Source organism: Trypanosoma melophagium (genome assembly GCF_022059095.1).
Source record: "Trypanosoma melophagium isolate St. Kilda chromosome Unknown ctg3segment0, whole genome shotgun sequence".
NCBI lineage: Eukaryota > Euglenozoa > Kinetoplastea > Trypanosomatida > Trypanosomatidae > Trypanosoma > Trypanosoma melophagium.
The window spans coordinates 314,047-326,582 of record NW_027125162.1 but is presented as its reverse complement, the minus strand read 5'-3'; the positions used below and the strand labels follow the sequence as shown (position 1 = coordinate 326,582).

The 12,536-nt window shown below is 40.1% G+C and overlaps 3 protein-coding genes across 3 annotated transcripts; all 3 read left to right on the top strand.

The window, feature by feature from the left end:
- Positions 1–158: 158 nt before the first annotated feature.
- LSM04_003199 (Protein kinase domain) lies at positions 159–968 on the top strand (the record flags this gene model as incomplete). Its single annotated transcript, XM_067337055.1, has 1 exon — positions 159–968. The coding sequence occupies one exon, from the start codon at positions 159–161 to the stop codon at positions 966–968; it is 810 nt and encodes a 269-aa protein (XP_067189710.1).
- Positions 969–4,199: 3,231 nt separating this feature from the next.
- LSM04_008252 (Sestrin) lies at positions 4,200–7,016 on the top strand (the record flags this gene model as incomplete). The annotated part of the gene is made up of 1 exon (XM_067337054.1): positions 4,200–7,016. One exon carries the CDS (start codon positions 4,200–4,202, stop codon positions 7,014–7,016), a length of 2,817 nt encoding a protein of 938 aa, XP_067189956.1.
- Positions 7,017–8,953: 1,937 nt separating this feature from the next.
- LSM04_000094 (uncharacterized protein) lies at positions 8,954–10,759 on the top strand (the record flags this gene model as incomplete). The annotated part of the gene is made up of 1 exon (XM_067337053.1): positions 8,954–10,759. One exon carries the CDS (start codon positions 8,954–8,956, stop codon positions 10,757–10,759), a length of 1,806 nt encoding a protein of 601 aa, XP_067189558.1.
- Positions 10,760–12,536: the final 1,777 nt, after the last annotated feature.

Genomic DNA, 12,536 nt, shown 5'->3' with positions numbered 1-12,536 from the left:
TCTTCTTAGATCGCTTCTTGATCACACGGGAACGCATAAGGCGGTGGGATCCAAAGAAAGTGAAGAAACAGAAAATACAGCCTGAAAGTACAAAAAAGTGGAATACCGAAGCACAAAAAGGTGACGCCGTGACGAGGTGTGAAGTCAAAAAAAAAAAAATGAATGTGGGACCATATATGCTTGGAAAAATGATCGGATCAGGCAACTTCTCCACAGTAAGGCAAGGGACTGATGAAAATGGGTATGAATGGGCGATTAAGATAATTGACAAAGCCCGCCTTAAGAAAGAGAATATGGAGGATCAAATGCTGCGCGAGGTGGCCGTCATGCGCTCACTAAGACATGATAATATCATTGCACTCCATGATGTATTGGAGTCCAAAAATCACTATTATCTTGTGCTGGAGTTTGTGTCTGGAGGTGAACTGTTCGATAGAATTGTTCAGGCCAAACACTTTGATGAACCGACTGCCAGGCATTACTTCCATCAGCTTATAGCTGGAATCCACTACTGCCACAGTAAGGGATTTGCCCATCGTGATTTAAAGCCCGAGAATTTGTTGTTGGATGCCAATGGCACACTGAAGATATCTGATTTCGGACTGAGCAATCTACAGCAGGACTTTCTTCTGCAGACGGTGTGCGGAACCCCTAATTATGTGGCACCGGAGGTTCTAATGGAGCGTGGTTACAATGGCCTGTCTGCCGATATTTGGAGTTGTGGTGTTGTATTGTACGTTATGCTTGCGGGGCGGCTTCCATTTGAAGATCGTCACATGAATTCCTTACTTGCGAGGATTGAGCGTGGTGAATATAATAAGATTAGGCACGCTTCAGAGGCAGCAAGCAACTTGATTGATCGTATGCTAACGGTGGACCCCAAGAAACGCATTACCGTAGAGGGGATTATTGCGCATCCGTGGTTTGCTGTGGGATGGGACTCGAGACGTTTGGGTGAGCTTGCTTAGTGTATCGCGGTAAATTGATGATGGCCATGCGATATTATTATTCTGTTTTCTAGTGGGAATTAAAGAATTTGGTAGGTCAAATATTCAGCGGGCTTCTGACGCTTCTCACATGACGAGGTCTCATAAGAGGCCTGGAAACTAGTGTTATCTGTAGTTATACTTGATGGTGATCTTCCCACAAGTATTAGTTAAATGAATCTAAAGTAGGACGGTAAGGTGAGATTGTGCTAGAAAACATTGGGGTAGATAGGTAGTGTTGGCGCAAAGAAGGTGGCATGAGACCAAATAACTGACAAATAGTTGGTTACTCCATGTATTTATGTGCCTGAAGCTTCACAGGACCTATATTAGTCTGTCTTTTCTTTTTAATTCACTCATCCTTTTTTCGCTGATAGCATCGTACATTGTTCCCACTCCGTTTTGTTTGTTCCTCTTTTTCTTTTTCTTTTGTTTCTTGTTTCTTTTTATTTATTTTTCCTTGCTTGTCTGCTTCTATGTGCTTATTTGTGCAGACATTTTCTTTTTTTTTGGTGTTCTTGGTGTCTCGGTGATTCTTTCTGCATTCAGTGTGAGCAATTCATAGCAACCTTCTTGAGGATCTTCCTATAACAGAGCATGTTGTTGTGAGGAAGGAATGGTGCCTTATGGAATGTTGAAAAGTTGTTTGTATGGGTAGGGACTCCATTTCTGCTCTTTTTCTCCCTTTTCTGTAAACCATTTGTGTTTAACTTGAGTTTTTTTTTTGATATTTGTGTCTTCTTAGATCGCTTCTTGATCACACGGGAACGCATAAGGCGGTGGGATCCAAAGAAAGTGAAGAAACAGAAAATACAGCCTGAAAGTACAAAAAAGTGGAATACCGAAGCACAAAAAGGTGACGCCGTGACGAGGTGTGAAGTCAAAAAAAAAAAAAAATGAATGTGGGACCATATATGCTTGGAAAAATGATCGGATCAGGCAACTTCTCCACAGTAAGGCAAGGGACTGATGAAAATGGGTATGAATGGGCGATTAAGATAATTGACAAAGCCCGCCTTAAGAAAGAGAATATGGAGGATCAAATGCTGCGCGAGGTGGCCATCATGCGCTCACTAAGACATGATAATATCATTGCACTCCATGATGTATTGGAGTCCAAAAATCACTATTATCTTGTGCTGGAGTTTGTGTCTGGAGGTGAACTGTTCGATAGAATTGTTCAGGCCAAACGCTTTGATGAACCGACTGCCAGGCATTACTTCCATCAGCTTATAGCTGGAATCCACTACTGCCACAGTAAGGGATTTGCCCATCGTGATTTAAAGCCCGAGAATTTGTTGTTGGATGCCAATGGCACACTGAAGATATCTGATTTCGGACTGAGCAATCTACAGCAGGACTTTCTTCTGCAGACGGTGTGCGGAACCCCTAATTATGTGGCACCGGAGGTTCTAATGGAGCGTGGTTACAATGGCCTGTCTGCCGATATTTGGAGTTGTGGTGTTGTATTGTACGTTATGCTTGCGGGGCGGCTTCCATTTGAAGATCGTCACATGAATTCCTTACTTGCGAGGATTGAGCGTGGTGAATATAATAAGATTAGGCACGTTTCAGAGGCAGCAAGCAACTTGATTGATCGTATGCTAACGGTGGACCCCAAGAAACGCATTACCGTAGAGGGGATTATTGCGCATCCGTGGTTTGCTGTGGGGTAGAATAGATAGGGTCCCCTTTTGAGAACCAATGGTGCCGTTTGGAGGCTTAAACGTTTTTTCTTTTCTTCGTTTATTATTATTATTATTATTATTATTATTATTATTATTATTATTTTCGTTACTTAGCTGTGTGTTTATATATATGGTGGTGGTGTTGCTTTTAATATCGTGTTTTATTTTTCATTTGTATATACTTGTGAATATTATGACTTAGAAGCGAACGAAAAGTTGAATTTTTTTGTGCCCTTTCTCTTGTAGTTTTAAATGAAAGAATACATGTGCTTCTTTTGTTTTGTTTTCTTGTATTTTTTTTTTTTTCTTTGGGGTGGGGGTTATCATCTTTCTTTTTTGTGCAGAGTATTGACCCTTTCTCTTTACGGTCCTTTTGTACACCATGCTTTGTTTGTGTATCAAAAGGAGATATAATGGGGTGTGTGTGGAGACTTTCGTTCTGTGTGTTTTGTGTGTGTAATGGAAGGAATGGTGTGGTATATGTGTATATATGTTTTTGTTTTGCTTCAATTAAATTCTCATTAAACAGCGAACGTTGTACGAAGTTTGAAAGGGTCGCTGTAAAGGATACGATGCAGCATTCTCTCTTATTTAGTAAACGAACTATTTTTTTGTGTGATGTGATCCGTTTCAACGATATGTTATGGTAGTATATATATATATATATTTATTTATTTATTTATGTATTTAATTTCTGTATTCTTCTTGTTTTTTTTCCTCTGCACATACCTCAACAAAAGGTCCTGTTTTGCTATTTTTGCTCTCCTCTCTATTCTTCTTGCGAAGTACTTGCTTGGACGAACGTTGGAATGCGGTGTCTTCTTAAGAATGAAGAAGGTGGAATAGATTGAGGGATGGGCCTGGGTAGGCGGTGAGGATTGTGGGGATGGTATTATTTCTCGATAGTAAAACGTTAATATAGCTTAAGCGAGAGATTGCTTTGCTGAAAATATAGGACCACAAAATATTGTACAACTAAGGAAGTTCCTGCAAAAAGGTAACGATATTATCTACATGGCAATGGAGTTTGTTTGTTTCGCGTGTTTTCTTGTGAAGTTTCCCTCTCTATCTTTTGTAAGACCACAGGATCTTTGACGGGTGATACCATTACGAGTTTTGTCTCCCTAAAGATGTGCGATAAAATAATCGTGACTACCATGTTGTTGTCTTTGTTGTAAAGTGATATTGATGCTCTAATACAGCTCTCCTTTGTGCGTGTATTTTTTTTTTTTTTTGTCGTCATTGTTGCATTTCCAGTCTCTCTAACCTTCTCTGTGTTCCATTTTTCTTCCTCATTTTTCCTCCTTTCCTTTAGTTTTGTAGTGAATTTAGTGTTTCGCGTGGTTTCTGTAGGATAGTTCTTCCCTGTTATTATTATTATTATTATTATTATTATTATTATTATTATTATTATTATTATTATTATTATTATTATTATTATTGTTACTATTGTTAATATTATTAATTATAGTGTTTCTCCCTTTTTTTCTGCATTAAATCACGTTTTTTTCACGTGTGTAATTGGATGGCGTCATATCTTGCGGCTACTGCAGAGTGGGCGGATCCTTCACTCAACACACAGTCATCACCCACACTTTTGGTGGCTCTTTCATGGTACCATTCACGGATCATGAATCGCATTTACGCACTTGAGCGCGAATTATATCAACAAGAGCAAGAACGAGAAGATCAACAAGAAGGAGGACCGTCGGCGGAGTTACATAGAGCGAGAAGATGTTATCCTTCTTTAAAAGTGCTGTTTCAACTACCTTTGACTCCAAAAGTGGATGTTGGAGTGGAAGAGGTATCTCCAGCCAAACAAGAGCCGTTACGATGTCCTGATGTTATTACCAAGTTAATAAGCTACCAAATGCTTGGTACTGAATCAAATGCGGCTATTAATGAAGTGGTAAACCTCGCTTATCAGTGTTTGTTAGAGGCCTGTACCCTCTTGCAGGCTACATCAACTGTTGGAGGTTCTTCATCCGCAATGGCTATAGCGAGTGATGACGCCGATGGGGGTGTTCATAACTCTTCTTCTAGTGGAGTGGATACTAGTAGAACCACTATAGGTATGCACTTTTCTGAGTTTCAAGCCTCTCCATCAAATGTGGATTGCTTTAGGCGTCATACAGGTGTAAATTATAGCAGTGAAGATGGTACCGGTGTGCTCAGTGGTGATGCGCGTCAACGTATTGGTTTCCATAGTCGAAGAAGTAATATTGGGAAACTTCAATATGCACAGACAATTCTTCGTTATCTTACTGGAGTAGCCTTTTCATCTCCTTGCAAACCCTTAGCAAAGGCTTTTCAGTATGTTATTGCACGACAATTGGAGCACTCTCCACGTTGTTTAGAATCCTGTTCAAGCATTCTAAAATGCTTGTCTCCTGTAGATGCTATCATTACATTAGACACATCCACAGTGACAGGAAAAGGAAGTAGAAGAGTAACAGAAGGAAGTGTAGAAAAAGAAGGTAAAAAAGAAGAGGGAGTAGAGGATACAAATAAAAAAGAAAGAAATGAGGTGGAAACTTGTCTTTACCCCGTAAATGGTGTTCCTGTTACCTCTAACTTAACAGAAGCACTCACATCTTACAATTCAGCTTTGGTCACAAAAGAGAGAAAGTGGTATGTGTGTCCCTCACAAGCACCGGCATTACCAAGTCTTGTGCGTTTACTCTCTGGAGAGTCATGTGAGGAATTAAACGTATTACAGCAACTTGAATGCGCAGAAGAACCACCTTCATCGCCTGTACCACTTATGCCTATTTATCGCCGACGTGGTGGTAATCTTTCACGTAACCGAATGTGTCGTGGTAGCAGTACTGTAGACAAGGAACGCTCAGGAGTAGATGAAAGTACAGGAGATAATTTAGGAGAAGAGCCTTCATTATGGGACGCTCTCTGTAACTCTACATTAACAATTTCTCGCTCAGTCTCTGCAGATCGAGTAGAGATGCTATATCACGTTTTTACGGAAATGGGGGAAATTCCCAATTATTATTATATTCTTTCTCTCTGCCCAGAACTCCTCCGGGCTCACCATAAAGCGTTCCAGTATATATTTTTTGACGAGGGTCCACTACCTATTTGTGAACGTCTGATGGTGGCTATAATGGTAGCTAGTCGCCAAAAATGCGAATACCTTTTTTGTCGTTTTGCAGCTTTACTTATGCGTTTTACAGAGGAATCACATTCTACTGATAATGCAGCTGAAGCTTGGTTATTACAAGGTCCACCACCAAAATTGCAAGCCCTTCAACGTTTTATAGCTATAGCAACTCATGTTCCTTGGCAAATGAATGTAGAGGAAATTCGTGCAACTGAGAATGCTGGATGGAGTATCCCTGGACTTATTCAGGTCTCATGTATAGTGGCAGAAACACTGTCACTCTGTAGTTTTGTCATGGGATTATTTGTTCCAAATGAGATGTGGACATGTATAACACTTCCTGATGCAATAGTAAAATCTATTTCCTCTTCCCCTAGTGTGGGTGGTGAACACACTCATCAAAGTAAGATAGACTTTACACGATACACTGGAGTTGATGATATAGTAACAGAAAACCGCATTAAAGGTTCGTCTGGAAATGCGGTTTTGTGGAGTGGTACCTTTAACTGGCAGGAACATGGTGATACTTTTATGGAACAGTACTATCCAGGGGCAGCAGCACTTATTAATACGGAACTAGATGCTTTTTCTGCTGTAATTCGGCAGTTAAATCCCTCAGATTGTGTTGGTCTTACTACCCCTGAATATTCACCATTGTATGCCTTTGGATTTCTTAGACTTTATGTCCAAAATATAATTGGTTTTATGGCAGACGATTACCCATACACTAGTATTAACAAGGTACTTCGTCGTCCTGCAAAATTCATTGCACAAAGTTGTACGATGCGCCCTGAAACAATGTCATCTTCTCAAATACGTCTTTGGGTTCCAGTGGCTGTCGAATCTGTTGTAGCCTCGAGTGATGGAAAGTCACCACGACAGAATACAGGAGAAACTGTGGAAAAACAACAACAACAACAACAACAACAACAACAACAACAACAACAGAAGCAGACACAACAAAATCAGGTTGACCAAGGCGTAAAAGAGCAAAAACAACAGCTTATTGACTCACTCACCCGTCACCGAGCTCCATTCAAATTAAGTATTCCTGGGGGTTTTTCCAAGCGACGTCAGGAACCTCAAGAAGATGATGTAGAAACTGCATTGCATCTTCACGAAGAACGATTGATATTTCTTCTACTACTATCTACAATGGAAGCACGGAAAGAAGGACTATTGGCTGTTCTTCTTCATCCTATGTGGGTGTTGCTAAATAACATGTAAGTAATTTTACCTATGTTGTGAATCGAGGTAGTTGTCACTATTGCAAGTATCTATTTATATATATTTCTCTCTCTATTTTGAGGACTTAGTTGCAGCATTTTTCTGGGAAAAAGAGATGGATACATTCTTTCTGTGTTTTATCTCTCTCTTTTTTTTTCTTCATTTTCCTCTTATCTTGGTGTTTATCTTCTTGTGTTACGTTAGTCACAGATATGACTATTGTATTTGTTCTTGGGATGATGTGTATGAATCTCCGTGTTTAATTTTCGGTATTTTTACGGTTGTATTTCATTATGATTGTTTTTTTTTTCTTTTGGGGAAATGATCGATGTGCGTGTTCGGCAATTTCATTACAACGTACTTGTTGATTTTTTTTTTCCACCTTTTCATTATCTTTTCTCTCCCCTCTTCTTTTTGGTGCGATTTCTTTTGGCGAGGTGTGCTTCACATGTTTTAACCACACTATGAGTTTTTCTTTTCTTCGTGTTTCTCTTTATTTGTGGACGGAAATTCACTCGTTGTCTTTTATTTCGTATGTTTCTCTCTTTGTATATATATATATATGTTGGGATCTATCCCCTCCCCTTATTCTCTGTGTCACTTGACGTGTGTCCATTAACGCAATATTATGACAGCAGAATTATTACTTTTATCATTATTATCACTATTATTATTATTATCATTAGCAGTGGCCTCAAGAGTATTAGGAGTGGTTATGGAAGTCAAATTGTAGAAAGGAAAGCGATATATATATATATATATATATTTGTCCCTGTAAATTATGCTCTTTCCTGCTTTTGTTCTTCTTTCTTTGGTATTTGTTGAAGAAGCTAGGGAAGAAGGCGTCTAGAAGTATTTGAAACGCGATTCGCCACTAGTTAAAAAAAGGGAGCAAAAAAAAAAGAAAAGTAAGTAATTTGAGAAGGGAAACTTCCTCAAAAAGAAAAAAAACAAAGGTTGTGCGTTTGTGCGTGCGTGCTTGTGTGATTGTGTGAAGAACATTGATTAAGGACAAGGCATAACACGCAGTAGAAGCAATAGTACACACCACTCACTTACTTACTCACTCACCCACTTACTCACCTGATCACCCGGAGAGAAGGGGGAGAAGGTAAACGAAAAGAGAAAACCAAACGAGTATCGTGCGGAAGTAAGGAAAGGTAAGCGGACGGCACTTAAGATCCGAGGAAAGGGAGAAGAAACAGACTCGTGGGGAACAAAGTAAAAAAGAAAGAGTAACATTAAAAACAGTGAGGTGGAAAAAAAGCGAGGGAAGTTGCGTGTAGGTTTCACTTGGAACTGCGTTTACATCTTTTTTTGCTTTCCTGTTTTTGTTTGTTCTCCCTTTCTTCTTTTTTGGCCGTATTCTTTAATCCCAACCTCTTTAAAAAAAAGTTTCTCTCGCCTTGTGTGAGTGTTCCGCCCGAATTTAGCCATCCCTCTCGGTGTTGTGAATAAGGAAACAACAGGCGTTATTGTGGGCTGAGTGCGAATACATAAACGTTACAGCAGAAGAAAGTAAAAAAAGAAAAGTAGTAATACTGAGGAAAAGAACAGAAAAAAAAAGAAGTAACAAAGAGGGAAAAAAGGGGTGGGGTGGTTCGTGACTGCTGGAAGATCCGGATAAAACGTCATTAAAGCAAGGGCTCTCCTTTTTTTTTCGTTTTTCCCCGCCCATCTTTTTTTACGTCTATTGTTTTGATTGGGGTTTCTTTCCCGTTTACAAACCATTGAGCAATCGATCGAGTCTTTGTAATACTATTGTTAAAAAAAGTGAAAAGAACAGAGGACAGAAGTGGAGAAGAAAAATTAAACAACAAAAAAGGACGAAAAATAAAGAAAAACCGAGTGGCACCATACTATAACCAGGAAAACAAAAGAGAGAGGGATTTAAAAAAAGAAAAATAAAAGAAATCCTTCATTATTTATTTGCTATCATGGACGAAATGAGTACAAAGGATCCTGGAGAGGACTTCATCTTCAATGAATATGCCATCGATGATACACTTGATCCACTTAATCGTCTGTTAAACTACCACACTTCTGGATTTTCGTTACAACGTGAATTTCTCCTTCGTGAGATTGTTGAAACAGTGAAGTTTGCTGGATTTGCGCAAAGCGCCAACTTAATTGTTCCAATATTAAGTGGATTCACTTCTGATTGTGAACCTTTGGTGCGTCGAATGTTGGTGCAACAGCTTCCAGATGTGGCTCAATATTTTGTTGAAGAAGGTGGTGATGCTGGTTACGAGTTTTTATTGAGCAAATTTCTTCCCATTGGCTTTGAGCTTTTAGTAGATAAGAACGTGGAGGTTGCCTCTTCTGCCTTGGTGTCCTTGAAGAAACTTGCAGAACTTGTAAAACCAGAACATGTTCAAGGACATTTACTCAGTGTTGTTGTAATGCTAGCCCATGATGAGCGAGCAGAAGATTATCGAGTGGTAGCCGCCCAACTTTTTAATAATTTGGCAGCAATTTTTGGAAAAAATTGCTGTATAAACAATGTACTGCCAGAATTGGAATTGTTGGCAAATGATAGTAACTTCTCTGTCCGTAAGGCTGTTGGGGCAAATTTGGGAGACATATGTGAAGTTGTAGAACAGGAGACAGCGGAGAATGCTGTACTCCCTATTTACCTTAACTTATGTAATGATGAGATTTGGGGAGTGCGTAAAGAGTGTGCTGAGAATATTGAAAAACTTTCACTCGGTATTGGTCCTGAAGCACGAGTAGGCAAACTTGTGCCAGTCTATCTTCCTCTACTGGAGGATACTTCACGCTGGGTACGTAATAGCGCTTATGAATTTCTAGGAAAGTTCTATCACACCCTTCGTAATTGTGATCTCAGTCCTGAGTTGTTAAAACTGTATACAGATATGGCGTTTCAGTCTGAGAGTGGAAATGTGGATTACAGTGAGCCGTGTGCGTTTTCGTTTCCTGCGGTTGTGGAGGTGATAGGAAGGGAACGATGGAATGAGGCTGCAGATGCGTATGCTACGTTACTTAAGGACGTCAAGTGGAAGGTGCGTAAGTCACTTGCACACTCTCTGCATGAGTTTGCCCTTATATTAGGCCAGGAAATTACCGAGACACATCTTGTAACGGCATTTGAATTGCTATTGCGTGACTTGGACGAGGTTCGACTGGGTGTTGTGCTCCACGCGGATGTCTTCCTTGGCGTTGTCAGTCAGGCAAAGCGGGAGCGGCTCGTCCCCCTCCTCTGCCACGTCCCTTTAGAAAGCGAGAACTGGCGGCTGCGGAATGTCGTGGCGCAGCGCATTGGGGCGGTCGGTGTGTTGCTCGACCCCGTCAACAGCACGGCCCTCGCCACCGTCATCACGCTGGTCGTGCGGCTGCTCGACGACAGTGTGATGGAAGTCCGCCACTCCACGTATCACTCCGCCGCGCTGCTCCTCCGCCATTTGGCCGCCGCCGGCCGCGAGAACACATGCGGCGGATACGCCCAGACGTTAGTGCAGGTGGCGGAGCGGCACAACTTCCGCGGCCGGCTGATGTTCGCATATCTCGCGGAGGAAGTCGCCCGCCTCGGGGCCGCCGATCTCGTCACGCGGTACTTCATCGACGGACTCAAACGACTCGCGCGGGATCCCGTCGGGAATGTCCGCCTCGCCGTGCGCACCGTACTCGACCGCAGCTTCCTCGCAAACCCCACGTGGGCACAGCAGCCACAAGTACTGCAAATACAGGCAGCACTCAATGAGGCAAACACTAACAACTCCTAGGGGCCTACACTATATATATATGGTGTGTATGTATGGGCCTTTCAATCGGCGAGAGAGAAAAAAGAGAGAGAAAGAGAAAGTAGAATAATATGAGAAATTTGGGCATGCGTGTAAATGGGGGAAGTATATAGCCCCATTTGGTAGTGTATGGGTGCGGATGTGGAACTTTGAGGAGGAGGAGGAAGAAAAAAAAGAAGAAGAGGGGCGTGCACTCAAGATGTTATAGTTAAGAAGAAGAGAAGGCAAAACAATAAAAAAAAGGAAGAACGAAGTAGATATGGGAGAAAGCGTCTAGTCAGTTGTGGTGGAAATTGACCCAAGGTAAAACAAGTACTGCGTTTCCTTTCGGTATCCACGGTGTAGATGTGCGATTTGCAGAATAAAGGGAAAGAGCTTCTTGGGATGCTGGTGATGATGTAGAATGGAATGAAATGAAGTGTGTGTGTGTGTGTGAAGTCCAGCAGAGAGTTAGGACTCTTCGTTTTTTTTTTTGCTGCTTCTGTGTTTAGAAAAAAGAAAAAAAAATCGTCGATAAAAGAGATAAAAAGAAAATGGGAGAGAGCAAGTTTTCAAAGACTCCATCACTTTCTCTTACTCATACTTTTTTTCTTATTCTCTCTCTCTTTCTCTCTCTCTCTCTATATATATATTTATTTATATTCATTTATATTTATTTATATTTATATTATTGGAGTCCCTCTTTCTCTTTTTTCTCTCTCTCCTTTCCCCATTTATGTGTCTGTGAGTTCGTTTAGTACGTGTCTGTGTTATTCCCATGGCAGTTTTTTTTTCTCTTCACAATGCCTTGATTGTTGTCAATGTATGGCACTGTTCTACGTGGGCAGCAGACGGTAACAGACGAGAGAGGATGTAAGCAAAGGTCGGTATTAGCTGTAGCATTTGCAGAAATAATGAGAACTCCTCTCCCCTCCTTCAAAACAAAGAAAAAAAAAAGAATTCTGGAATTATGTCGGTTGACAAATGAATGACGGAAGGAGAATAAGAGAAAATGGAAAACAAGGATAAGACAGAAAAGGATGAAGGGAGGGAGAAAATGCTAAATGTAATAACCTACTGTTGTAACCGGTTTTGTTTTCTTACTTATCGGATGCGTGTAGACTTTGCCTTGCCTTTTATTTGCATTGGCATTATCTTCCTATGAAGATTGTCAACATCTGTAGGGTTTATTTCTCTTATTTGAAAGATGTCTTACAAAAGAAAAAAATAAACGGATGAAAAGAATACATTCTTTTTTTTGTTCTTTCTGCTTTGTTGTTGATGGGGAAATCCGGCAAAAGAAAAAAAAAAGAAAACCAAATTAAGAGAAATTCAAGCGAATAAGTAAAAAAACAACAACGGAAGAGAAAACTAGGTGGATTAGAATAAATTTTTTTTTCTCATCCCTTTAGGTTTATTATTATTATTATTATTAGATTTTCTCACTCTATCACCTCCTTTGTTTTTCTTTTCCGCTGTAAGTATTCTGTTTGTCGTATGGAGCATCTCTGACATGTTTATCATACCTATTTCTTTTTTTTTTAATTATTCCCGGAATGTGTTCTTTTTTTTGCCTTTTTGATGTGTCGTTATGTCGTTTCTTGTGCTGTACTGAAGTGTATATGTGGAGAGGAGGAAATGAAATATCAAAGGATAAAACAAAACCATGTAAATGGGTATATCACGTTTATTATTATTATTATTATTATTATTATTATTATTATTATTATTATTATTATTATTATTATTATTATTATTATTATTATTATGGTTGCTTGAC